We start from the raw sequence: 26,211 nt of genomic DNA on the forward strand, positions 1-26,211 counted from the left end.
CACTGAGGGAGTTATACCACCGACATGCAGAGCTGGGAAAGTTTAGCCTTAACCTGCATTCTCCACTGAGGGGTTTGTCTTCTAGAGTCACCCACAGAGCTCATTGTGAATCCACTGGAGGAACTACACTCTAGACCAGATCCTTCTAGCTGTGGAAGGATCAGTTAACCTTAGTTTTAATCCTAAAATTGTAGTAATTTCAACATGCTTCTCTTAAAAGCCTCCTTTTGGATTTCAGCTCACTAGAACTGAACAGTTTGACCTGAAGTAGAGGAATGTGGAAGCCAAAGCGAGTTGTATCTGAGTGTCACTAAATTCTACGGGATTCAGACACTTCCCTGTCCCAAGAGATGAATACAGTTCCATACATTTTTAGAGTGAAGTTTGTCAACCATTTTTTAAGAAGGGGCTTCCTGATACCATCCAAAAAAGATCTACAGACCATCTTGTGTTGTTTTTGAGAAACTGAACAAAGAAAAGTAGTATTTGCAACAAATAAGAACTAGACTAAAATTTGAATGTCTGTTACTTTCCCCACCCAATTATTTCCTTATCTGCACAGGAGTGTAAATGTGTTTTCCTGGATCATGGGCTGATGTCCTTTGAACCACAGGTTTACAGGTTGAGTAATATTTCTCTATGTCAACTACCACAAAAAGCTGTGAAGAATGAAATTCCTTCTCCGTGACAATCCATACAGTATTATTTTGTACAATTGTATAGGTGCTTGAAGCAGACATATAATTGTGTGGAGTGGTTAGATTAATTTATAAACAGCTTTCAGGCTTTCAAACTTATTCTGGATTGCAACATTTTTTTCTCAACCAACCACAAGAAATTTGACTGTCAGAATCTTGTTTCTGCTGTTAATCTAAGGCACTTTCAAATTATTTGTCCTTCATGAAGAAACAAGAGAACAATAACTGCCACTTTTAGGTGTCCTGAAATAGGATTTGCTGCCCTGTGAAAACGTGGCCGGTACATCTGCACAAACAGGACCAGATTAGGAAGAGTAATTAAAAAACCTCAAAGCTAGTTGAAGAACGGCGAGAATTTACCAGAAAGCAGGCGGCCTTCCCCAGTCTGAAGAAGAAATAAACATTTCTCCCATCACTTCCCTCGAGCAGCCACAGGCGGGTGTCCTCGCAGCGCTGCCCCTTATCAGGAGCATTCCAGCCTGCCCTGTTTGTCACAGAAACCGGCCGGAGCGGGAGCGCGCTCGCAGCCAACGGAGTGATTCAGTGGTGATGGGGAAAGGCAGGTGGAGCAGGTAAGTCACCTCTGGACAGGAAGGTATAAAAGATACTTGCATTACAGCGGCAGGGCCACTTGTACACAGGGAGCTGTTAGAGGTTACTTGTCTTGCCAAACCTACCGTGCTTGGAAAGAACTCGCGAAGCTACCGGCGAGCTCGAATACCAGGAGGCGGCTTATAAATACAAAAGACCGTCAGCCTAAGACTATCCTCTGGAGGGAAGACTCTTCAGGGGTAGAAATCAAGAGCCCAGAACATGCTTTTCTCCTTCTAAACAGCACTCTGAACAGGTATTTATAGACTTTAATCTGCTGTACACCTCTTAACTTGCTGTGTATTCAGTTGCTCTGAGTTAAAGATACCATTAGGGAATCATATTACAGAACAGTGTTGGCCACTGTCTTAACTGCGTGTTCTCTTTTGTCTGGTTTTATGGCATGGAAATAAGTTTTCTAGAACTTGTTGGGAAGTAAAAAGTACTTAACTACTTAGTTTTAAATCTGAGTTTATGTGTCTCTCCTGAATGGTTTAGTTATTTAGTGATGTTCCCAAGGTTTCTGGAAAGCCAGGGAAAACAGCTGGGAACGCGAGGTAAAGAGCTGCAGGGTCTGAGGAAATGCAGTGTGACCGTGGAGGCCTGAACAATTGAAGATATTACCTCGTATTTAAAAAAAAAAAAAATTAAAATCCTATGATTGTGTAGTGAAAAACAAAACAAAAACAAATGAGAAAAACAAACAAAGCCCCCAAGCCCTAACTAATTCTACCGAGATTCCACACTGCATGGCTGCACTGGGACTCTCCTGCTTTAGTGATGGGCTCTCATTTAGCGCCCAGGAGAAGTCTTAGTCCCCGCTTTAGCTGCTGCCCAAACCCAATTTAACTTTCCGAGCATCAGCACTATGGCAACACACCAAAAGGCACAAGAAGCAGGCAGAGGCTGACCTGCCCAGCGTGGCAGAGTAGGAATTAAAACTGTCTTTCCCACGCCTCAGCTCTGAGCCCTTCTCTTCATATCTTCCCAGTTTAAGTCAGCTACCTGCGTCACGTTTGATCAAGGTGCCACATAATACCAAGATGTTGATAAAAATAAGTAGACTCTGAATTTATTAAAACTACCAAGCATCTGTAGCGTCACGGTCATCTTTAGCAAAGGGAAAATGCGGGCAAAAGCTTGTATCTTCATTTAAAAGCAACTGTTGTGAGTAAACTTCCTCACGTTTACTGTCAAGATACTGCTGTTGCTATAGCTGTCGTATTACAAACCAGTAAAAACCCCAACAGAACAGCTTTTTCACACAGGTTATGAAATTACAGTTTGCATAAGCAAAGGCTCTCTCTTTCTGAGGTTACCTTCTGCCATTGGTTTTGCTGCTCGTAATTTCTGACACACTCCAAGCTGAGGGACTGCAAAGAACTGGGGACAGAGGATGGAGTTCTGCAAAACAAGATTTAGTACCAAAAAACCCCACCAGGGGTTTCCCTCATCTCTGTGCCAATTTGGGCTTGGATTTGTAATTCATCAGCATCTGCCAGATTGTGCTAACACATGCATGGTGATCTATAGCCAGAAAAAAAAAAATACATTAAAAAAAACCCCCAACATTACAACTTGCTGAAAAGTGCAGATAGTCTGTGACTGAAAATGTAACTTGAGGAGAGGCTTCACCGAAATTTATTTAGAGTGAGAGAAGAAAAAGAAGGAAGGCTCTTAAAGTTGGTTTCAGCTCTGGCAATAGTAGCTGTGATGGGAGAGGGGAGAATGCTTCATACCTAAATAATGGAGAATTTTTTGTGCGATGTGAGGAATACGTGGTCTTTCTGATACCTTAAATTAGCCTTTTATGTTGAGACGTGGAGTCTCTAGCCCATGCTGGTGAGCCATTGCTGGATTGACTGGAGACCTATAATTACAGCAGCAATCTGAACATTTCTGGCTTGTCATCGGTAAATCTCCCAACACAAAGAATCAAGCCTAGCTAGTTCAGTGACACATCCTAAAAAAATGCTCCCCAGGCATACCGCATCAGGGCTGTCGCTGGGAATTTCCTCCAGCTAAACACTTGCTTTCAGGTAAAAGTGCTCAGTAGCTGAAAAGTCTGAATATCAAGAGTGTAGGTGAAGCTGCAGGTCCAGCCTAGATAACTCGAATTCAAGGTAATACTGACGTTGCTGAAACGGCTGGAGTAAGTTATAAACCAATTTGCTAAAATTGGCATATTAGCTGTTCAACTCCAGGCTCGTGCCTGCACACCACAACAGAGAGCACATGGCAGCACACAGCAAGGCTTGGGCCGTGGTGGCACACCTCGGGGGCTGAGGACAGGGAAGAACTGTGTTTCCCCAGGGAAATCAGAGCTACAAGGAAACAGTGGAGAATTCCCCTGGCGCTGGCACCACGGCCATTTCCTCCAGCATTGCTTTTCTTGCTGTGTCATGGTGACAAGACAGAGATGCTTCTTGTGCTGCTTGCGGCCAAGGATGGAATAAACTCTGCGAGATGACAATGTTTCCTCACCTCCCTTTGGGTTCTCCTGTGACACGAGGGAGTTCAGCTCCCACCGTGGAGAGACAAAACCAGCAGCATCACTGGCTGGTGCCTCGCTTGCGTGCTCGGCAGTGTGCAGAACCACGATTCAAGGCACAAAGCTCTTGTCTGAGCACACCAAAGAGAAGAGATTCACCCCCCTGCTACCTCCACAACTGAATAGTGTTATCTGTCTCTTAGGCCTTGCTCATGCTGCCACCATAATATCTGAGTGCCTCCCAGACTAATAGACTGCCATAGCGAGGTCCCTACTTGACCTCATGGAGTCTTCTGCTCTCCTCCCTGCTCAGGTATCGGGGAGCACCAGCTGGGGTAGGTTTTTGTTGTGTATTTTCTGCCCAGAGGGAGGCATAAATGGGGAAAGACTGCACCCATCTATAATGCCGTGGTGGTTCTGGTGAAAAGGCTTTGGCTGGACGGTGGATCTCTGCTGGTTGCTTGCTTCTTTGCAGGATGTTTAACTTTACCTTCGGAATGCAGCTTTGAACAGGCTACTTGTGTCATTCTCCCCTCTAGCAGGGATCTATTCCAAGCTCAGGATGCAGTGGAAGTCATGAACTTGCTCTTTGTTCCTTTTAAGGGGTTAAACATAGGTCTGGTGATGGGTGTCTTCACATTGTTTAAAATGAAGGCTGTGGTTTTCTTCTCTTCTAGAGTCTCCCAGGGCTCTATTTATTTCCCCGGGCACCGTCATGTCGTGCTTCACGCAGCTGTGGCACTCCAACACACCAGACTCTCCCACCAGCCCAGTCCCTGCGTCTCCAAGTGAAATCCCCATCCCCATCAGCCCCATTGTTGTCACCTCCCCAGGAGATGGCAAGAGGAAGGCAAGATCCCCAACCGACAAGCCAGGCTCTCCGAACCCAACGTCTCCGAAGCCAACCTCCCCCGTTGAGTGTTCCATTTGCTTCAACACCTATGACAACACCTTCAAGACACCCAAGCTGCTCCAGTGCTCCCACGTTTTCTGCCTGGAGTGTGTGGCCCGCCTGAGCACAGGGCTGCCCCCAAACCAAGCAGAGGACCAGCTCCCCTGCCCCTTCTGCAGGCAGCTGACCAGCATCCCTCTGGAAGGTGCCCCAGCACTCGAGACCAGCAAGGAGCTCCTTGCCACGCTGCCTCCTGAACTCCAGCAGGAGAAGGTGCTCTGGATGGAAGGGACCAAGCTCTGCTGCCGTCAGGCATCTGATGACCCGGAGAATCCAGACTCGTGTATCTCCATTGACGTGGCCATGAGCAAGCCAGAAAGTCCAGAGGCCCCCCCGACGGGGTTAGCTGGGAGGCTGTCCCGCTGCGACATGTGTGATGACTGGAAACGCATAGTCCTCCTCTCTGCGCTGATCATCATCCTGTTCTGCATCATCCTGTGGCCAGTCCAGTGTGCCCTGAAGACGGGGAACCTCCGCTGCTTCACCAGGACTGTTGCAATGAGCAGGCCAGAGTACCTTCCCCCTAAACACACCACAGTGGCAGCCCCTGTGACACAACTCCCTTTCCAGTAGCAGCGAGGCAGCCCCTCACGAGGCTGCTGGCTCCCTCCCCACATCCCCACGGCCCGTCGGGGAGGCAGGAGCGGGGGCTACTGCCCTGACATCATTCCTTGGTTTAATGGCAGACCCCGTGGCCCACTCCCCACACTCCTCTGCCTGCCCTCGAACACAAGCATCCACCTCCAGGAGCTCTGCTGAAATACTTGCCTGCCAAGCTGTCTCCAGCCCAGGAATGCTCCAAGCAGCTGCCTCAGCATCCTGCTGCCAAACTCTCCATGGAAACCAGAGCTTTGGAAGCAGCAGACAGGTTTTCTAGGACTGCTTGCCTCGAGCGGCGCACAGCCGTGTGTTGTCTTGGCTGGGTAACAGGTGACAGTGGGTGCAGTTCCTCTAACTCCCTCAGGGAATAAAGGGCTATTTTTGCAAACTGAAGGTTCTACATGATTATTCCTAAGAGGAGCTTGGATCGGGAGGGTAAAGACATGTCAAAGTCGTATAAGCAGATGAAAATCGAAACATTTCCGTTGTGTTGTTCAATGTTGGAGGTGTAAATGCTGCCTCCTGCTGACAAAACATGGATCTACCACTGCTACCCACCTTCTGAGTCACATTACCCTCCTGATGAGCTTTTGAACAGAAGAGAGTAGCCACTCTACTCGTTTCTCCTAAGAAGATGCTTAAAAATCACTCATCCCTACCTGGAAAGTGATTTTTTGAACACAGGGGGTGAGTTCTATTAGACCCACTGACACAGCAGTATAACCCTGCCCCTCAAGTTACTTATCAGCGACCTTCACTCCTACTTCTCACAGGGAAACTGTTGCCAAAATGACAGAAGTTCCATCTTTTGTCAGCTTTACCCTCCTAATCTTAAAATGTGTCAGTATTAAGACACAGGCCAGTTACTTACACTGTATTTTTATTTAATGCAGTGATCTTCTGACAGTGATTAACAAAAGTCTTCATGATTAAGGCGGCTTACAATTAAATGTTTTCTATTCAAACACATGGATGTAAGACAGTATTGTATGCAAGTACCATACATGTATGTATTAAATTATGTTTTATACAATGCAAGGTGTCAATTTGTAGCAATTACTCCACACTTCCCTTCTCACTTGCAGTTGGAGGTGTTCACTTAGCAGTCCCGAGTCCAGCTGCATTCCCTGATCACGGTAGCTACACAGCATGTGCCATGTCTGGGCTCTGGCCCGTGCATCAGCTGCCCCACTGTTGTACAATCCTGCACCCGTGGACAGCTTTATCCTTTAAATTCACACTTACTCTCACCTCAGCAGTGTCGTCCCAGGTGTCCCTTTCCTCTGTGTTTACCTGATTTGACCTGAAAAATGAGAAGCTGCAAAGACTGCTCAGCTTTTGCTTCTTCCTAGCTGGATGAAAGATGCTTCCAGTCTCCCTTTCCAGAAAATCTAATTTGAAATAGAAAAGGCTAAAGCAACGGCAGAAGTAACTCAAGTCTGTTGCTATGCAAAACTTCTGTGGAAAGCTGCTGCATGTGCTGTATCTGCAACACCTTTGTTGTTCAGCTGCAGGCTGGTATTATCTGTGCCAGCCACATGTCTGCAGAAACGACTCCAGGCACTGTAACAACTTCTGCCAAAGTCACTGGGCTTGACAGGGATTCTCACTTGTATCATCCTGTCCGTTCCCCGCGCTTGCCACTGAAAGGATATCTTCAGAGCACCAATTTAAGTGTGTTCTTGGAAAAAGTGACTCAGCAAGACTTAAGGCAGAGAAGGCACTTCCATTTCACCCAAGGTGCATTTGGGACCAAGCCCAGCAAGTAGACACTTAGCAGAGATGAAGTGCTTTGTCATTACATCTTTGTTACCTTTCCAACTCCCACTGATGAGACCTAAGGGCAGGGCAGAGGGAAACAGCATCTTCAGCCTCATAAAACTGATTCTTACGGTGGCAAACGGGCCACAGAGACGTTCTCACGGTTCCAGCTGTTCCCAGTATTCCGTCACAGCATCCTTGCAGGGGCTGTCCCTTTGCACTTCCCCTTCTCACCATGTCCTTGGAAACAAAGGCTGAAGGTTTAGCTAACACGCAGCTGAACCTCTCCCTCATGCACAGTCAAAAGGAAGAGCCAAAGCAAGTGAAAACAGGGCCCTGAACTGCAGCATTTGGCAATGGGAGATATTCAGGATGCCCCACTGTCCACACCAACCGTCAGTCACACCAAAAAAGCAAACTACTTAAAAAGAAAGGGGGGGGAAAAAAAAAAAAACAAACCTTGAGAAAATTCAACATTTATTAAAAGTGCAATAAAAATAAACAGTTCTCCTGTCCCTGTGACAAGGGACCAGAAAGACCGGCCAGGAAACACAGCCAAGGTTTGTCGTTGTGCTTTTGTTCAAGCCCTTCTGCTCAACACTTGGGCACTAACAGCCCAACCATGCAGCCAGCCCATCCAGTCCCAGAGACCCAGGAGCACTCCCAGCGTCAGCCCCACGCGTGCTCTGGGGGTTCAGGCACTGGCACTCAGACCCAAGGCTCCCCACAGAGCGCACCTTCAGACACCCATGAATCCCACAGAAAGGGTTTCTCTGGCAGGACTATTTGCAGGCTGGAACAGCAGGAAGCGCTGGCAGTCACAAGACTTATCAACAGAGCTGGGATACCCCACGCAGTGACACACTCATCTTCGTGGCACTGCTCAAGTCACAAACACTCCTACAACACCCCTACTCAGCAGACACAACACTTGCCTTGTCATAGAGTCGCAGGGGGAAAAAAAAAAAAAAAAAAAAAGTCACGCAGCAAGGTAATGGCAGAGCTGCATCAAGCTTAGAGGGGCCCAGCTCAAAAAGTTCAGCTCAGATTAGTATCCTAGGCTGTTACACGCTAGGGGTGGCTAAAAGCACAGCACACAAAGCTGCTTTCCTACTCTTCAGCACCCATCAGCTCGGTGGGGTCTCGCTTAGCTCAATGCTCAGACCCACACGGCTGAAGAGGGAGAGGCTCACCTCTCAATTCTGCTATGAAACCCTCCGGCGCAGAGCGGCCAGCAGGCGCCCAGACACACACACACCCCCCCATCTGCTGCGCTCCAGCAGTGGGGATTGCTCGGTGTGCTCTGGCAGGGTTGCATAGAAATCTAGAGCTGGTACAGCCAAAAGGAAGTGTGAGAAGAAGAATCAATAGAGGTGCAGATACCTGGGTCCAGGCAGTGCTCTCAATTTCTCACCCTCACAGGCAGCAAAGTTACTCCAGGATTTAGTCTAAAAACACTTCTAGCTTAGAAATGATTGACCTAATGAAAACATTAAACTGTACTAACATTTTACTAACACCCTAAGTGGGCAACCCTGGGAAGCTCCTAAGCAAATAATCATTTTCCGTTTCTTTTAACAATTTATGTGTAAAAAATAAGAATCTTAAATTAAAAAAAAAAATTAAAAACTGAGCCTTGATGCCCTAATGAATGTCCAGAGGCACTTCCACATAAATATCATCCTACTGATACAGGGGAGAATGGGAGAAGATCCTTCTCATGAATAAGTTAGGCCAAGGCATGTTCTTAGGCGCAGACTTTGCTTGCTTCTTACAGTCAGCTTCTTCCTGGCTGAATCCAAGGTGCTTGGGGAAGGCAAGACGGGCAAAAAAAATTGTCCGCAATTGCAGAACTTGGAAAGGGTGGACGTAAACACTGTAAATCCTGCAGTCCAAAACAAGAAGGAAGAAGGGTGGCGAGGTTTAGAACCGGGAGAAAAGCGCACTGATGAGGTTACAAGAGCAGAGATGCTCCCAGCGTGTTCAGTCTCTCCTACTTGTTCACATACACAGCACAGGCTTGTTGTCTGTGTCTGACAGCTTCCCGACGTAACAGCCCAGAAAGCAGATCTCCCCCCCACCCCCGGTAACATCATAATGTGTTTGTCTGCTGAGATCCCATTACCCCATTTCCCCCTTTCTCCCACCAGCAGCTGGTCACAGCCACATCTTCAGGCTCCATCCCATTTCACTAAAGCACTTCCCTGATGCTGGCAGAGCCACAGAGATCTGCACAAGCCGAGCTGAAGAGGAGCTGGGTCAAACGCCATGTAAACAGACTGTGGTGACTCTCAGTTAACCGAGGGAAGCATTCCTACCTGTACAGCCTCCATACAGCTCACCTCCGGCTCCTTTATCGCCCTGTATTACTCATCCCTGAAACCTTTGGGCTTTTGATGTTCAGGTTCTCGTAGACGGAAGCCGACTCATCATCAGCCCTGTCAAGAAACAAAGCCTTGTCATTAACAGCCTCACTGCTCTGGATCGTCTCCCAGAGGCAGGTGGCCAGTGGGAAGTGGCTAATGGCCCAGCCAGGCTCCTTTTTTCCCTCCCCAGCCTTGGAGATAGGATGACAGTGGGCTACCTGCTGTTCTCAATCCCTCTTTTCTCTCCTCCTGGCTGGGCCATCCCTCCGGGGCTCAAATATTACTTGGGGATGGAGCTCTGAACCTTCCTCCACAGATCAGCCTTTCACAGATGCAAAGTTTCTGTGGGACCAGCGGATACAGTTCCTACTATTTCCCACTCTTACTTTCTCTACACACCCGATTTCTCTGGATTTTCCAAAATCTAATGGAAGGAGAGGGCTGCTCCAAAGGCCAGATCCAGGTACCACTAAAGCAGGTTTGACACCCAAAGCTGAACTCATGGGAGCTCTCTGGGGCCCACAGCACCGCCCACGTAGAGCTCACCTCGCTCGGCTCAGTCCCACACAGTCCTCCCCACCCTCATTTATTCAAAGCTGTAGTTTCAAAGTTGGGCATTTTAAACAGGACACAAACGTTTCCAGAGTCCAGCGGGGAAGGTTCCAACTGGCCAGATCCAGCAGGAATTGGAAGGTTCATAACACCAGCGAAGGACCCAGATTTCCCTTCAGTGCTGCATGAAAGCGAGCTCTTGGCGAGGTGCCGCGGGACCAGAGCGGCTCTGCCTGCACCTGCCTTTGGGGTGCTGTGGGAGCCAAACAGGGCCCTTCCCTGCCTCCTCCTGCCCTCTCCTGGCTCCCAGGGCAGCAGCTGCCTGAGCCCCAGCCCGGAGCATCCCAGCTGCCGGGCCCAGCTCTGGCTCTGCCCGCAGAGGCAGCTCTGGGCACGGCGTGCTGCCAGACACAGTGGGCCACAGCCACCAGCACTCCGGCGGTGGCCAAACGCCCAGAGAATAATGTGTGACATCTCCTTTTGCCCTCTTCAGGTGGATTTTTCATTCTGCAGGAGCCTGGCAACAGCATTTCTGCCTCCACTTTAACACCCACTCCTCTGCTCCTGCCTAGCCATCTCTTCTTTCAAAATCGATCCTGCAGTTGAGGGTACCCAAAAGCTCTGATACTCTATAATTGACATGTCCCTACCCACTCACCTTCAACTTAGAACTCCCTGTCCATCTCTCACTGGTATCCCATTACTTGGGGCAAGAGAGAAAAACATAATTTGGGGTATTTTATCTCTGCTTATGTAAGGAACTCATGCTACTTGGCACATGCTGCCTCTCCACATGGGTGCGAATCCACCTCCCTCCGCTCTCTTCTCGTCTTCCTTCAGATTTTGCTGTAGAAGTCAGTGGCAGCAGCACAGTTTCCCTCTCTAGCCGATTCTCCAGAGACATTCTCCAGAGTCAAGGATGTGGGGCACTACTTGCTAAAGGCTGGGATCTATTTCCCCCTCTCCTTTCCAAAAGCACAGCACACAAGCAAGGTGGGCTGCTACCGCCACTGCTGGCAGCGTGCTGGGATCACCTGTTTATTTTTAGCCATTCCCATACGATGGCCAGCAAGGTTGCAGGGGTGGGAGATGCAGGCTGGCAGAGGATAAATACTGGGGCCTCTGCTCCAGCTGCTCTCTCTATAGCTGCAGAAGTTCTTCACCCTGACAGACAGACATTCCGCTTACACAGACTGGGTCCGTGGTGACGGGGGCTGCCCTTTGGCTCTGCCTTTTTCCATAGGAGAGTAGCCGATATTCAAGTAGTCTCGCTCTTTCCTTTTATTCCTCTGAAAGAGAAAGCAAAGACAATAAATTCCCCCTCGAAGCAGATACAGAAGAAAGCCTTACAAGGTCCCGTATGCCAGCAGGGGAGCGGTGGGGGTGGGTTTATTTCTGTGTGTTCAGGGCAGTGTTTGAGTTCCAGGGAGAAGGTGGAAGTGGTGTTTGGTGCGGGTCAAGCTCTGCCTCTGCTCTTCCAGCCAAGCTGAACAGAACTCACCTGTTCTTCTTCCAACCTCTTCTGCTCAGCCTCAATGTACTGCTGAACAGCCATGTAAACAAACTTGTACTGTGCCTCTGTCTGCACCATGCCCGAGCGCTGCCTGCGGACCATCTGGATAGTTTTGGGGATATCAATATCGCAGTCCAAACCTGCTCAACAGCGAGAAAATTAGGTTTAGGGAGTGGGAATTAAATTGAAAAATTATTTTCTTAAGACAACTTTGAAAGCTTTCAGTATCGCGCTGCACAGCGTCAGCGAAGCACCAGAATATTGTGAAATTTGGTGCATCTCTGTGTCTAGGAGATTAATTTTTTTTTTTTTTTATCCCTGCCAGAGCACCTTGGACTAAAGAAAGGCTGAGGCAGGGCTGACTTGCTTGGAGCAAGGAGAGGGGAGGGGAATTAGGTCTGCTCTGTGGCAACTTCCTACAGATCCAGACTTACCACCCTTGCACAGTTTACAAAATACATACACTGTTGCTGAAGAGGGTCTGCCTGCCTCAAGACTCCCGGACCAGCCCCAGAGATACCACAGAGAGTTGTAAACAGCTCTAGAATGTCAGGTAAGGGTGACAGCCCTTCTACACAGAAGGGTTTGGGGGACTTATTTCTAAAAGGGCTACTGGAATTACACCCTTACTGAAGCTGTTTCCTCTCCATCCTGCCCTCAATAAAAGGGGGTTGTCCAGGAGACCTTCAAATCGTGACCCCATCAATGCCAACGAGAAGACTTGCTTGTACAAGAGCAGGGTTATCCCATAACTTGTCAGAGCAAGACAAACGGTGAAAGCCATGAGATAGACAGGAAGACACACCTTGCCTGTGAATAATATCCACCAGAATATCTATCACTATGATGGTGCCTGTGCGTCCTATTCCAGCACTGGAAAGAGAAAAGAAAGAAAATCATTGCAGGAAGAAACATTGCCGAGTTAGTCAGCTCAGCTCCCACACTCATCTGCATGCCTGGTCCAGCCTGGGCAGAGTTGGTCCAGCCTGGGCAGCTGCTCCAAGGTAAGCCCAGCCAAATGCTGACCCTTAGCAGATCAGAATCTCTCAGGCTGCATCTAAACTGTTAAACTGCAACAGGGGAGGTTCAGACTGGACATTAGGAAAAAATTTTTCACAGAAAGAGTGGTCAGAGAGTGGAATAGGCTGCCCAGAGGGGGGTGGAGTCACCATCCCTGGATGTGTTTAAGGGTCGTTTAGATGAGATGTTGGGGGATGTGGTGTAGGGGAGAACTTTGTAGAGTAGGGCTGATGGTTGGACTCGATGATCCCAAAGGTCTTTTCCAACCTGAATGATTCTGTGATTCTGTGATCTCTCCAGATCATGTGATTCTGTGACCACTCCAGATCAGGCCTGCTCTTCCCTGTGCTATCACCAGTGCGGCTCATTTCCCCCATGTTTACTTATATCCCACCTACCCACCATCAGCTCACGTGATGCCCCAGCTGCAGGTGTAACAAAAAAAGAAGAGACACATTTTTATTACCCATCCCCACTGCAGTGCCCCGCTGACAGCTCACTGGTTCCTACCTGCAGTGCACTATGATCGGCCCCGTGTCCGGAATGCTTCGCTGTGCTCGATTCACTTGGTCCAGAAAGCTCAGAACCCCTCCTGGCTCATTGGGCACCCCGTGGTCTGGCCAGCTAAAATACTGATAGTGCTTCACCAGTCTCGGGCGCTCATCCTGCGGGGAGCAGAGACCCACCACCCAGTCAGAAAACCCCTCCTACTAGGAGGCTTCTCCTTCCTTTTTTTTTTTTCCCAAAGCTGGGGCAAAGTGGCCCAGAACTTAAGCAGTGGGACCATTAAAAAAAAAAACCAAAATAGCCACAGCTCCCTCATCCTCGTTTCCAGCACCAGCCTGCTCCCAGCATAGTGGGCAGACAGCAGCAGAGGACTCACCCTGTCAGTCCGCAAGATCTCCAGCTCCCGAAGGTAGTAGCCCTGGGCCTCACGCTCGCTCACGTTTCGCACGCAGATGCACCCGTATTCCTTGGTGCAGCTCTTGTCTGGCCAGTAACGGAAGCATTTGTTCTGCAGCAACATCAGATAGCTGCTTGTTAGTCAAGACCAGGGAGCTGGAGGATGAAGCCCTCAACACCTTGCTCAGGGGTGCTGCTGCATTCAGAGGGTGTGTAGCCCCGGTGCAGAGGTTTAAAGGAGAGTCATACCCACAGAGCATTTCCTTTGGGCTGGGGATGTCCCAGAAAGGGCCATTCTTAAAGGAAAGATGTGGGAATCTCCCTCCTCAGCCAGTCCCAGCCTCAGGTAGGCATTGCTTTGCCAAAGGCACAGTCTTGACAACACAGCACCTCAGCTGTTGGTCTGGTCGTTGCCTAACTCCTGAGCCAAGTCTCCATCCCAAAGGGCTGCAGAGTCTGCCTGCACCCCTCCTGTCCTCCAGCCCATCCCCTCCTTGCTATAGTGACTTTGCCAATACTAAAGAAGGCTTGTGAGTAGAGCTACCTTAATCTCATCTCTGCACTAGGCTGCTGCAAGCACAGCCTTGCCCTCGTTCCTAAGCAAAACTGCTAGTGCCAGTCATAGTTAGCTCCTCTCTTTACTAGGGAAGGCTCTTCTGGTAAATGGCTCTGCATGGAATTTCACTGTACTCCTTGGCCCCTACCAACCTGCTCTTAGTGAAATGCATGCAGGTGGTATGCAGATAGGCTGGGCAATTATTTTTGTCCCTCACACAGCTTGCAATTTGCAACTCCCCCCCCGCCGCCAGCCACTTTCCAGCTTGCTGTAACAAGCACGATGCTCTTCTCTCCCTCTGCCACCTGCAATTCCCCAGACCCTGCAGACAAGTCACATGAGGGACACCCCATTAATATTTATGGGGCTGGGGAGATTGGCTGCACAGAGCGAAGTGATACGTTTCTTTCATGAAGAAGAGCTAAAACAACGTTACAAGACAGAGGAGAAATGAAATGAAAGCTACCCAGAGACAACTTAACTAAACACTATTAGTACTAGCAGCAGGTAACTTTCAGGCCTGGGGACAGCACCCTACAAGTGCTCACCCTGCCCCGCTCCACCTCCTTGGTTGTCATGACAATAACGTGACTGTTCTCCTGATACACCATGGCCCAGAAGTCATTCACTGTTGTCTGCAGGCAGCCCTGGGTGGCTATATAGATCTTGCAGTGCTCCGAGTTCCTTCCATCTTCAGGGATGCTCTGAGGAGCAAAGGAGAGGGGAAAAACACGCCAGTGACGCTGGAGTGGGGAACTGAGAATTGTTTTAGTGCACCTTTAGCAGCAAAGTCAGCAGACCTTTCATGCATGCAGGATTCCTGAGCTAGCTGATTTTCCTCTATTCGTCAGACCTGTGGACATGAACTGCTCTCACCACCAGCTTCAACAGTTGCCAGCAGAATGGTCTGCCTGCCTCCAGGGACCTTTACGCTGCTGTAACGCGTGTTACTGCACAACAGGCTCTTGCCAGCAGGCAGCTGCAGAAGTTGCAGGTGGACGTGGCTGGAACGAAGCCACCCTGAAGGTTTCCCAAAGGCTGGTGCTTAAGTCCCAGAGCAGCATTGCTGGAAATACAGCTTCAAGCAGCTCTTAGCTTACAGGTGACAATTATAATTTGACCTCAGAGATTATGTTCGATGACAGAGTCTGGGTCAGTCCCCTAGGACGTCCTGACCAGGTAAGGAAAGGAGGGGATTGAGATAAACTCTTAGATAGGGGCAAATAGGACATGGTAGAATGAGGAGACCCCTTGGGATACAGGAGAAAAACCCAGTGTTTAGCCTGGACCCAGTGAAAGATACTGGTCTTGACAGGCCATTTCCTCAAGACTTATATCATTGCTGCACCTACCCACCAGAAGCATGGCACTGGGCTGACCCCATGGTGCCTTCCCTTCCCCAAGTACCTTGATATAGTTGGCATTGATGTAGTCTGACCCAGGCACGCTCTCATCTACATCTCGGAGTGCCACGCGTGTGGTATCAACTGAAGGAGAGTCCAGAATGAACACGGGAGTGAGTCACACACGCAGGAGCACGGGTGGGCCTTGCTGCAGGGCAGACACAGTGGCTCCCAGCAAGGCTCTTACTATCAAGTCACAAGGGTAACTACTGCAAAAGAGGGTGTAAAATGCTCTCATGACACTGCGCAGTCCTCCACACTACCTGGCTCACAGCTACATTGCCAATCTATGTTGGATGGACATCAGTGATACGCAGTGTTGCAGACTAACCTGAGCTCAAGTTTACCAGCATTTCCTTTGGAGGCTCTAGCCCTGCCTCCATATGACTTTTGAACTACAGCTGAGCTCTGAAGCATATTTGGACTCACAGCACAAAGAGAGGAGAGCAATTTATCAGCTTCCCATGCAAAAGAGAAGGACCAGGTTAGAAAGGGGATGGAGAACATCATGAACTAACTGGACCATTCCACCAGGACAGTGTACACCTCTTCCCAACTCAGAAAAGTCTGCAGGGTTAGCTAGCCCCGGAGAAGGCTGCAGAAATCGTGCTGAAAAACACCAAACCAGTATTCAGCGTCTCCTTACAGGGAAGGATGTTCTTGTAGCGATTCTTAGCCTTGTTCTCAGGTCGCTGTCCCTCCTTCCTGGGGTAGAGGAGCTTGCACTCTTGCTGCTGCAGCATCTGTGGAGAGAGTACAAAAGAACAAACTGTTCTGGGCAGACAAAGGGAGTAAGAGGCAAAGGAAGGGCTCTTTCGACTAGCTGCTCAGCTTCCTAATGCTGAGAAGAGCAGAGGGAGTGCTGGCAGGAAGGGAAAGGGAGCCAAGAAGCAGCTTAATGAGAGAGTTAATGGGGGAAGAAGGCACAAATCCCTGCAGGAAATAAAAGGCACGCAGTTCTAGGATGAGGAAGGAGAAACTGCTTCAGACACGAGAAAAAGCAATGAAAAAAAAGGACCAGGAAGTAACTCAGCTGAACACAGAAAACAAGGAAAGGAGAAACAGTGTTGAGAAGAGGTCCTCAGTGCTGGAAAATCAAGACACTGCCATGCAAATATGACATTCTTCACCCACAGGCACAAGTGGGACAGTGCACAGGAGCATTCTGTACCTCAAACTCTTCCCAGAACCCTTGCTTGGCCTTCTCACTGTGATCTGCCATTTTGTTCAGCTCCTTCACTCTGTTTTCAATGTTAGCTGCATTGATGCGCGTGGCATTGAACGGCTGAAAGACAGATGAAGACAGAATAGAAATCACTTTTGGTAACAGAAAGACAGATAACTTTCCCCTTGAAAAAAACAATTCCTGAATCCCTGTGGTTATTGGCAGGAGCTGGGTCCATTCCTGAGGCCTTGAGCAAGTGTGAGCCTGGACAAGCACAAGTAGCCAGCGGGATGTTCTAGGGGTAGGGAGTATCCAAAGAGCAGGGCCAGATCTGTGCACTCCCCCAGGAGTTTGGACGAGCCCAGAACCAACAAATATGTGCTAGAGCAGCTACTACCTGCTTCAGATGAACCACAGCTCCAGATTTCTCCACCATGGGGTTTTTCTTATAGTGCTCCACCAGGTCTGTGAGCGTGTCAAACCTCTCTCCTCCCCCCACATCATACTTCCCGTCTGGCTGCAGGAGAGAGTGACAAAACCACGGTGAGACTCGAATGCTCCCAGCTGGGTCACCCACCCGCAGGGCGAGAGGGGACCAGACGTTTCCCACCTGGTAGTGGATCATCACGTGGGTCACGTGCGGTTTCCGGTCCCCAGTCTCCATCTTATCCTCATTTGTCAGCACCGACAATACAAAATCTCCTGGTTTGCTCTGGCTCTCTCGCACCAGGAAGCTGCCCGGTTTCCCCTTCTCTGTCAGAAGCTTCTCTGCCTCCTTGCCAGTGAGGTGCCCATGGTACCACCTAGGAGCAGCGGTGGAGAGCAAGGTCAGCTCAGAATCATTACAGAGCACTGCCTTTAGACAAGAGCTACACTCACTGCTGGGGATGGTGTTGGCAGGAAACCCATTTCTAGGCTCCCACTCCGACTGCTCGACCCACTGGCATCACACCAGCTTGAGTTATTTTAGAAAGAGTCACCAGTGACTTCCCTCCAACACTTTGCAGGGTCACATCAATACCTTAGCCTGAGGCTGGAAGTCTCAGGACTTTGCTCAATCCTCCAGGCAAACGTGAAATGGCATCACTATATTAAACTGCCACGTGATGTATGACAAGCACTGTCAGCTAGGGACAGGGCTCTGACGAAGCTGTAAGAACACGATTCTGGCAGTTCTAACTTGAAAGTGGTTACGTTTTCCTTTGTTTTTTAATACAGAAGAAAAAGAATGTTTGGAGTCAGCAGGCTGTAGTCAGTATCAGACACGAGCATGGACAACACTGACCAGAAACAAGATGCTTTGACAGTTTGGGAAGGATTTTCAGCAGGGTCCTCCTCGCTGTAGTTACTGCTGCTACTCTCCCCGGTCAGTGACCTCAGCTCAGGTCTGGCTGAGGGAGAGCAGAAGCGCCCTTGCACGTTCACCCAGAGTGGCAAAAACAGGTTCCCCACTGTGCCCAGGAGGCTTCTCCCCCTCCAACCCTGCCCACAGCCATGTCTCCGGCCAGTTGTGATTACAACGTGCAGAGGTTTGTGCTCAGCTCTTCCCAAGCCTCACTGTGTGGGCACGAGTTGCTCCACCTCCCCGTCTGCGTACATCTTGCACGCACGTGCCCCTGTTTCTCCATCTAATCTCTCATAATCCTTTCTCTTGACATACTTACGCCGCAGTCCCAGTGAAGTGCAGGCTATCTTTGAACCGACTCGGTCCAAAGTCTGTAGCAGCCTTGCCACAAGCCTTGGGGTTAAGCACACAAACCAGGCTCGCACGGCCTTTGCTGCACAGCAGCTCACCAAGGCAGCACGTCTCACCTACCCGGGGCAGTCATGCCCCATGGGCCAGCATACAGCCTTCCATAGATACAAATAACAGTTTGGAGCAAAGCAGAGTTTCTTTTTGCCTCGGAGCCTTCAATCCTCACACTCCGTCAACACTCAGCAGTGGCTCTGGGCAGATGCCACAGGTCCCACTTTGAAGACGCTGGCTCCTGGCCTGCCAGCCAAGCTGCCAGGAATTCAGAGAGGCTCAAAATAACCTTCCAGGGGCGATGCAATGGCATCACGTCATGTCTCAGCAACTTTGTCCCAGAGGACGAAGTTTATAGAACAGCAGCCAGTGATGCTGGGCCTTTTGAGCCCCGACTCAGCATGCTATAAAGGCAGCCATTTCAAGCTGGACTGGGAAGACCTCTACAGAGGAAGACTCCTTCTTGCAGGCTTGAGAAGGCATTAGGATCACGGGGCTGCACGAGTCATACTGCTGTGGAGGGCAGAATGGCCCACTCTGGTGAAGTACCTTGGCGCCTGCTTAAAGCACTGCTGCTATTCAGGCCCAGGTCTTAGAAACGCTGCTACCCCGACACATCCCACTATATCCTGACACCACCGTGTTTCATATATTTAGAGGACTTGGACCCTTTTCCCTCCCTTCTCCCTGATGCCACCAGATGTGTGGTCTGGAGTAGAAATCTTTATGGAGCTTCCTTGCCAAGCCAGACTCTCCTTGGCGGGAGAAAAGGGGGAAACCCAGCTGAAAGGGGGTTTCCACTTTTCCAGAGCTTCTGCTAACACGAGCGGCTGCCCGGCTGCTTTTCACACCGCGATCTGGAAGGAGCAAAGAAACCTCCCTGGCAACAAGGGAGCACATGAGCTGGAGGGACTTCCCAGCGCCTCGGCCCAGCCGGCTCACATGACGGCGTGGAGAGGAGCGTCTCTGCTCCATTTCAGGAACTGAGACTAGTCACAGCTTCGCCTTACCCCGGCTGCTAAAGTTAGAGTAACGAGGGGCCTGCTTTGGCATCGCCAGCCGCCTGAGCAGGCATTCCCCTTTCCAACCCACCATGTCAGCCGCTGCCTATGACACTGGGGAAACTGAGGGGGAGGAAAAGGAAAAAAAAGGGTCACTGGAGTGTCATAGATGAAGGGGAGGAAAGAAGGTCACTAATCAGCTGGTGGAAACATCCTGAAGTAGCCCAAGGCAAGTCGCTTCTTGAAGCAAGTCAGCCATCCCCATCCCCGCCAGCATGCTGCTGCTGGGATGAACAGTGGTTGCAGACTGAGATGGAATGGGGGAAGACTTTTTACAGGGCATTTCTACCCAGCATTCTGCAGGCAGAAACGTCACTTGCAGGCGTTTTGCTTCTTTTAAAAGCAAAGCTGTGTGCCTCCTAGGATACGCCTGCAGGACCCTTTGCAGATGGACTCGTACTGCTCATGTTGGATGGGGCTCTGAGCACCCTGATTTAGTTGAAGATGTCCCTGCTCATTGTGTGTGTGTGTGGGGGTTGGACTAGATGACCTTTAAAGGTCTTTTGCAACTCAAACTATTCTATGATTCTACAATTCTATGTTCCCTGTTGCTTAAAAGCTACAGAAAGCTTATTAGCACACGCTGACACTGAGCAAATATCAGCTTCTGTGCATTGCTAATGTTCCCTAGTCAGCCTCTGGTCACGCCTGCAGGCAGAGCAGCTCAGGAACCGTATCCCAGAGGTGTGCAGCTTTTGGGTCACAAATGCATAAGTCACACCCAAACACACTCTGTTTCAGGCTCCTTTCCAAACCCAGGCCTGCAGATGGTCTGAGCCATCTGGGAAGGCAACATCATCACCACCAGGAGAGGCTGTTCGAGAGCGTGGCTTACCTCTCTGAGGTGGGGTCCTGGCAGTTGAGGGGGTACTTCAGCTCGATGACATTGCTGTTCTTCTCCCGCAGCAGCCCCTGCTGCTCCGTGTAGTACTGCACCAGCTCTGCAAGGGTGGCGAACTTCTCCCCTCCGTAGAGGTCATAGTAATCCCCTGTGTTCTGGATCTTAATGTGTGTCACCTCGTCGTTTCTTCTGAGGAAGGAAGGCAAACAAGACTGCAAGCGTGAGAGAATGGAAACCCACCACCGGCCTTCAGAGTCCAGATGCCTCCTGGACACCACCTACCTCTTTAAGCTGCACCACACGCTCTCCGTTCACTCAGCTGCTGCTCACACTGGCCGTGATTCTACAGCAGGGAAGGGATGGATGGATGCTCCTTGGCCAAGGTCACTCAGCCAAGAACTGACTCTGCACCTCGCAAGCTCCCAGTCCGCTCTGCTTCCCAGACCACCTCACACAGAGGAGGGGAATAATTCCTCCTCTGCCATCCCTTCCACTTCCTACACTACTTACCCTCTCAGCTGGATGAGGCTCTGACCTCACTCTGGTATGAACAGTTTTCTATGCTGTCATCTAATTAGTTTAAAAAAAAAAACCAAAACAGGAAAAAAGCCACCCAAGCCAATATATTGCCTGATATCTGCAAAGCCTATAAACTGTACCGAAAGGGTTAATGCTTTTCCCTCTGCAGTGGTGCCCTCCAGACTCAAGGGGCTGGGTGCCTTTATCAGCCTGTTCCAAGAGACCCTCAGCCCAGCAGAGCCCAGTTGCCTTCCTCAGAAGGCCACACTAACCTCTAAGAGGCAGGTTAATTGTATTTTAACACACTTAGCAGCAGCCCCCCGAGCTGGGGAGACATGGCTGGAAGCCCGTTGCTTGATGGACGGGCTGGGTCAGAGAGAGATTCATAAATCTGGGCAAACTTCTCGTTCTTTACGGTGGGGAGCTGCTCCCCAGCTCTCTCCATTTGTTGCCAAAGCAACCGTGACAGTGAGATGCAGGAGACTCAAGGTGGGATAAGCAGCGTACCAGGTCGGACAGAAAAGCCATTTCACAGAGTGAAGAATTAGAAAAGCCACAGTGGTCTGTGCACAAGGTGAAATGGAAGGAAGAGCTGGACCATGGCAAGGGATCTGGGGGGACTGTCCCCATTTCTGCTCTTTCTGCAGCAGGGTACAGCCCCTGTAGCAATGCAGTGAAAGACCAAATATCTGGATGGTATTGGGTATCTAACCCCAGCTCCACAAAATCATCTCCTGTTTAGTTTTCCTGGGCTGTAGGTCCCGCCTACCTCAGCGTCTGGACCCTACCTCTTGATTTCAGAGCGATGTTAAGATCTGGCCTTCAAATGCAAGCGGTGACAAAAGGCTCTGTCTGCCCCAGGGGAGCTGCGGGAACACAGCCCGCCTGTGTCAGCGGGATGTGCACACCAGGGTGTGTGCTAGCCTCGTTCCTTGTCACTCACTAAGGTTCCCGGTATCACGCTAAGTCTGCACAGGGTTTACAGTGGTGTCGTTTTATTTGGATACCTTTATGCAAATTCCTCTAGTCTAGACAAGCGCTTGGAGCAGCACCAAGGAGTTCTCCTCTGGCAGAAGGGATCCGGCTGTTTTTCCACCCTGCCTCACATGTGCAAGACGGACACCTGGCTCCTCAGGTGAGGGGAGAAACGACCTCCTCCTCCCCGGTGCCTCCTCTTGGATACCACCTTGACCGATGCGCTGCAGGGTCTAGTGGAAATCCACCTGGGAGGACTCTGCTGACTTTGCCATAACTCACTCTCCCAAAAGCAGAGGACATCAAATTCTGTGAGCTCGGGGCTGTGTACCTGCAGGACTGTGGGGTGACGGGTGAAGGGCACGCAGAGCACAGAGACGTGCAGCAGCCTCTCACAGTGGCGGGATGGCCACTACCACCCCTGGGATGCACTCATGTTGCCCATGGTGTGACTGCCTTTATGTAACTCCTGCCACGGGTTTTGCTGTAGCTTGGGGATTTTAACAGCCGCGACTTTTGGCATGTGAGGGGCTTGTCATGTGCACGAGCAGATTAAATGCTGACTGTCCAACAAGCTCTGCTGGAGTACGCAGCAGCAGCTCCTCGGCAACCAGACGAGGCCAAGCTGGAAGTCGGCAATGAGATCTCTGTGTGCTAATCCTTGAAGAGCCCACAGAAACATTAACAGCAGTGTGCTAGCAGAGCCACTGTGTGCCCCTCCTCCAGACCTGCCTTTATTAGAGGCATGACTTATGATTACACAGCAACACTCTTGGCCACATTCAAGCCACAGTCACCACATGTCGTGCAGTTCTCCCTAAAACACTACCCTGACAGATGGCCCTATTCCCACTTACTCCATCCCAGTTGCTAAAGAAGACTTTGTCAATGTAGAATCAGCAATTCCAGTTTGTGCTCACACAGCCCTTCCTCGATGCTTTGTCTGGCACTGAGGTGATTTCTGCGTCGTGCCAATTCAGAGGCAACAACCAACTGTGAACAGGGACAGCATCCGCAGTATTACCATCACCCCACATTAATAGCAGAACAAAACCAGCAAAAGACCAGCCAAACAGGCCTGAGGCATGAAAATCTGCATCTGGATCTACACCTTGACAACAAGGTCTTGGAGACAGAACCCATCCGTCTGTAATACAGGAAGCTGATGAGTGGCACTCCTGGGTATTCAGAAAGACACAGTTAACTCTTCCTGGTACAGCTGGTAAGTATAGTTCCGACCTAGCCTGCCACGCCAACTCCAGCTGTCCTATGGGCAGAGACTTCAAAGTTTGGCAATATTTGCATCTAGGGTATGAGCAGAACTGACTAGATGGAAATGAAAACTGGCTGTGAAATCCAGATCCCAGCCAGCTCTCCGATAACAATGCCTCTCCTCCGAGAGGAGCTGGCACACGAAGCCCTTCTGCCATTCACGCCAGCAGCTGGACGTGAAGAGCCTTTGTGCAGCACAGAAGGCAGCAGATGAAACTGCGTTTTTGCCACTTGGCCTGAGGCTCAAAAGCTCCCTTTTTTCCACAGCTCCATCTCTACATCCCAACGCGGTTACAGACCTACAAAGGCTCGGTTCACAGACCCACCCCCCACCCCCAAGGCCTCTGAGCACTTCAGGGATGAAAAGCAGAGAGATAATCAGGGTCATTTATCCCATGAGCCCTCAAGGTCATGCTAGACAGAAAGAGCATTGATCGATCCCCATTTCCTTCCCATTTTCTTCTCTTAAAGCTTGCGTCACCTCTGCAGCTCCAAACTGGGCAGCAGAACTGGACTGCACAGTAGCAGCATCCGTTAAACTGTGCCCTCGACATGCTGACTGGTGAAATAAAGCACAAAGGAGATGCCCAAAGTACTCAGCTGCCCTGTGCTGGAGGGCACGGCTACTTCTAACAGACACACAGCTCATACACACAGGGATGCAGCACTGTTTAATAGCAGTTACCAGCTTCGGAGTCGGCAGCCAAGTGAGAGTTGCCTCCATTCCAAGCTAAGCTTCTTTACGCTATCAGCACAACTCCTTAGCTAGATATCCAGGAGGGTTTCTTGATCCAAAATACTCCAACTTGTGAACCTGTGTCCATACTGCATCAGTGTAGATGCAGTCTGCTCTTCTTTGCAATCCAGCACAGTCAATAAGAAGAGGACTCACAAAAAACCCAAACAGACCCTTTTTTGTCACTGATGGCAAAAGAACCACTGTAAATGTCAGAAACACCTTCACCTGTTGCATTGCCAAGTATCTTTTTTGGTCATGTGCTTTTCCTGCCTGTGTCACACAGAGAAAGCCTAGAACTTCACAGGATGTGTATATGACTCCTCCAACAAGCTGCAAAAAGCAACCCAAAAAACCCCAAACACTCTCTATGGAAAAACCAAGACGATTCTCCCATGGGGCTTAGAAGCTTCGCTGAATGTTTGCGTTCAACTAAGAGCTTGGGCTCTCAGAAAAAACTCACTATCCACCAATAAAACACAATAGAACCAACTGCAATTTGCATGCAATTTCAGAGACACAGCCAAGCGAATCCTAGAGATTAGGTATGGGCTTTGAATTCTTCATACCCCATTCCTAGGGAGACAATTCAGCTGCCTGCCTGAGCCCTACTGCTCGCTTAAGGTGTTAGGAGCTCCAGAAGATGCACAGGGACAAAGGACATCCAACTACTCGGTGAACTCACACATTGGCACCATTTCCCTATAGGGCATTTATACTTTTTGCATTCCTGAAGGTGCTTCCTGCCCCAAGGAGACCCAGCCTTTTGCCGTGGGAAGGGATGTGAAGCACAGACCATTTGCCAACCGTCTGCCATTGAAAGGAGGCTTTCAACACACTTCTCTGCCTTGCCAAACTTGTAAATAGCAGCAAATATGGGCACAAGTAAGCCAAAGGTATCCATCCACTAGTATTACGTCTCTAACAGAATGATCTGCTTCCAAATAAATTTAAGCCACTCCAGGACAAAAGAATTGTCAGAGGAGAACATGCTTTCTTAAGGGAAGAAGGGTCTTGTGATAAGAGCACTCGGCCAAGATTCGATGATCTGATGTTCAGCACCTTCTCAGAGGCTCTCAAGGTGACTCTGGGCCCATCATCTGTCTCCTAGCTGTAACACAGACAGTCCTTCCCTTAGTTGGCTGGCCTACCTTAGCAGAAGCAGAATCAGGCCTACCTCTCACTGAATATTTGTGAGAGACAGGCCTGGATTACAGAGCCTTAATAAGGCTGGTAGGTGCTATTATGATGAGACACAAGGACAACTGTTTTAGAAAAGAGCCTCTTTCAAGCCTCCTTCCATTCTTCTCCAGATCCAGCTTCCTTCCTCTGCTGCAACTGCATTGGCTGCAGCAACTCAACCAATGTAACACACCTGCAGTATTGATTTACTCCTTTTTGCAGAGTGTGTATTCTATAGCACATCAAATCCTCCTTGACTGCATGTCTCAACCCATACCCAGAGTGTAATTGTACATGCCTTTTGGGGGGGAAAAAAAAGTCTGGTTACATCCAGGAATGCTCAATGGAAGTGTTACTGGGGAAACCACTCTGGGAGACTGTAGCCCTAACAACAGTTTGTTACCCAGAAGCACCAACGAGGATAAGATCTGTTCCCATCAAACATGACCCAATTACCAAATTAACAGGGTCTCTGACAGATGGTTCTTAACTGTCTTTGCATTTACATTACTGTTGTGGCCAGAGGCCAAGCACCACTTAGGCAAACTTTCAACATGCCTTTTCCTTTTGTTCAAGCTATTTACCCAGACCTGGCCAAATCTGTGAGAAGCTCTTCGCTTTTTTCAGAAGCGATTCTAAATACTTGGTCTCCTGAAAACATGCTCTGGCAGATCCAGGCAAGCACTGAAAGCTGGAAACATGGGCCATTTCCTGTGTGGCCTCCCATATTTCTCCCCCAACAGCCCTCTCTTTCAATCAGAAGTCTATTTTGTTAAGAATCACGATTAAAATTTGGAAGACTCAATATCAAAAGCAATCCCAGTACCAGGTCCTTCTAGGAAATGCGGTGTGACACGGCATACAAGAAAGGCAAGGAAGCTTTTCTAACAGCCCCTCATCAGAACTGCAACACACAAATAAACTCTACTTGCATCCTCCAAAAATCCCCCAACTAGCAGGCTCTGCTCCCAGCATCCAGAAGAGCTCCCACAGTTCTCCTGCAAGCCCAGCTCCAGTTCACAGCCCCTTCCAGGCTCAGCATTCCTCCAAACGGTCCCATCCAGTGCAGGGTTTGTGAGCCACTAAAGAAAGCACGAAGTGTTGGAGCGCTGTCATTACCTTTGGCAAACACCAGCGCTCCTGACCCGCGGGAGCCAACCCCTGCAAGGAGGAATATCACCCACACGAAGTGACCCACCGATCCAGAGCCATCGTACTGTCTGGGTTGAGCCAACACTGAAATACCTGCAGGGAGCCGCGCTGCAGCAACTCCGTGGAACAAAACAAGACAGCTCACGTATAGACGC

At 49.7% G+C, this 26,211-nt stretch overlaps 2 protein-coding genes across 4 annotated transcripts in view; one reads left to right on the top strand and one right to left on the bottom strand.

The window, feature by feature from the left end:
* Positions 1–1,192: 1,192 nt before the first annotated feature.
* On the top strand, positions 1,193–6,365 carry RNF223 (ring finger protein 223). Of its 2 annotated transcripts, none has more exons than XM_074892838.1 (2): positions 1,193–1,270; positions 4,458–6,365. In XM_074892838.1, the coding sequence occupies exon 2, from the start codon at positions 4,496–4,498 to the stop codon at positions 5,303–5,305; it is 810 nt and encodes a 269-aa protein (XP_074748939.1). In that variant the 5' UTR covers positions 1,193–1,270; positions 4,458–4,495; the 3' UTR covers positions 5,306–6,365. The 2 variants fall into 2 exon arrangements, with proteins under 2 accessions (XP_074748939.1, XP_074748940.1); XM_074892839.1 differs by having other exon boundaries at positions 1,214–1,545.
* The window catches only part of LOC141953903 (tyrosine-protein phosphatase non-receptor type 11-like), a 58,158-nt gene continuing 38,142 nt past the window's right edge, over positions 6,196–26,211 (bottom strand). Inside the window, exons 3-16 of one of the 2 annotated variants that reach the window (XM_074892836.1) lie at positions 20,215–20,409; positions 17,182–17,374; positions 16,969–17,088; positions 16,578–16,691; positions 16,053–16,149; positions 15,411–15,490; positions 14,552–14,707; positions 13,428–13,559; positions 13,055–13,209; positions 12,330–12,397; positions 11,513–11,664; positions 11,200–11,300; positions 9,412–9,531; positions 6,196–8,978 (exon numbers count right to left, since the gene is read on the bottom strand). In XM_074892836.1, the coding sequence (XP_074748937.1) occupies positions 9,447–9,531; positions 11,200–11,300; positions 11,513–11,664; positions 12,330–12,397; positions 13,055–13,209; positions 13,428–13,559; positions 14,552–14,707; positions 15,411–15,490; positions 16,053–16,149; positions 16,578–16,691; positions 16,969–17,088; positions 17,182–17,374; positions 20,215–20,409 (1,648 nt within the window). In that variant the 3' untranslated portion in view covers positions 6,196–8,978; positions 9,412–9,446. The remainder of the gene's footprint in view (positions 8,979–9,411; positions 9,532–11,199; positions 11,301–11,512; positions 11,665–12,329; positions 12,398–13,054; positions 13,210–13,427; positions 13,560–14,551; positions 14,708–15,410; positions 15,491–16,052; positions 16,150–16,577; positions 16,692–16,968; positions 17,089–17,181; positions 17,375–20,214; positions 20,410–26,211) is intronic. The other variant, XM_074892837.1, reaches the window with a different exon arrangement.

Source organism: Strix uralensis, chromosome 23 (assembly GCF_047716275.1).
Source record: "Strix uralensis isolate ZFMK-TIS-50842 chromosome 23, bStrUra1, whole genome shotgun sequence".
NCBI classification, from domain to species: Eukaryota; Metazoa; Chordata; class Aves; order Strigiformes; family Strigidae; genus Strix; species Strix uralensis.

Bases quoted from the DNA above. Each gene is read 5' to 3' on its own strand.
- RNF223 (XM_074892838.1), top strand. From the start codon at position 4,496: ATGTCGTGCTTCACGCAGCTGTGGCACTCCAACACACCAGACTCTCCC.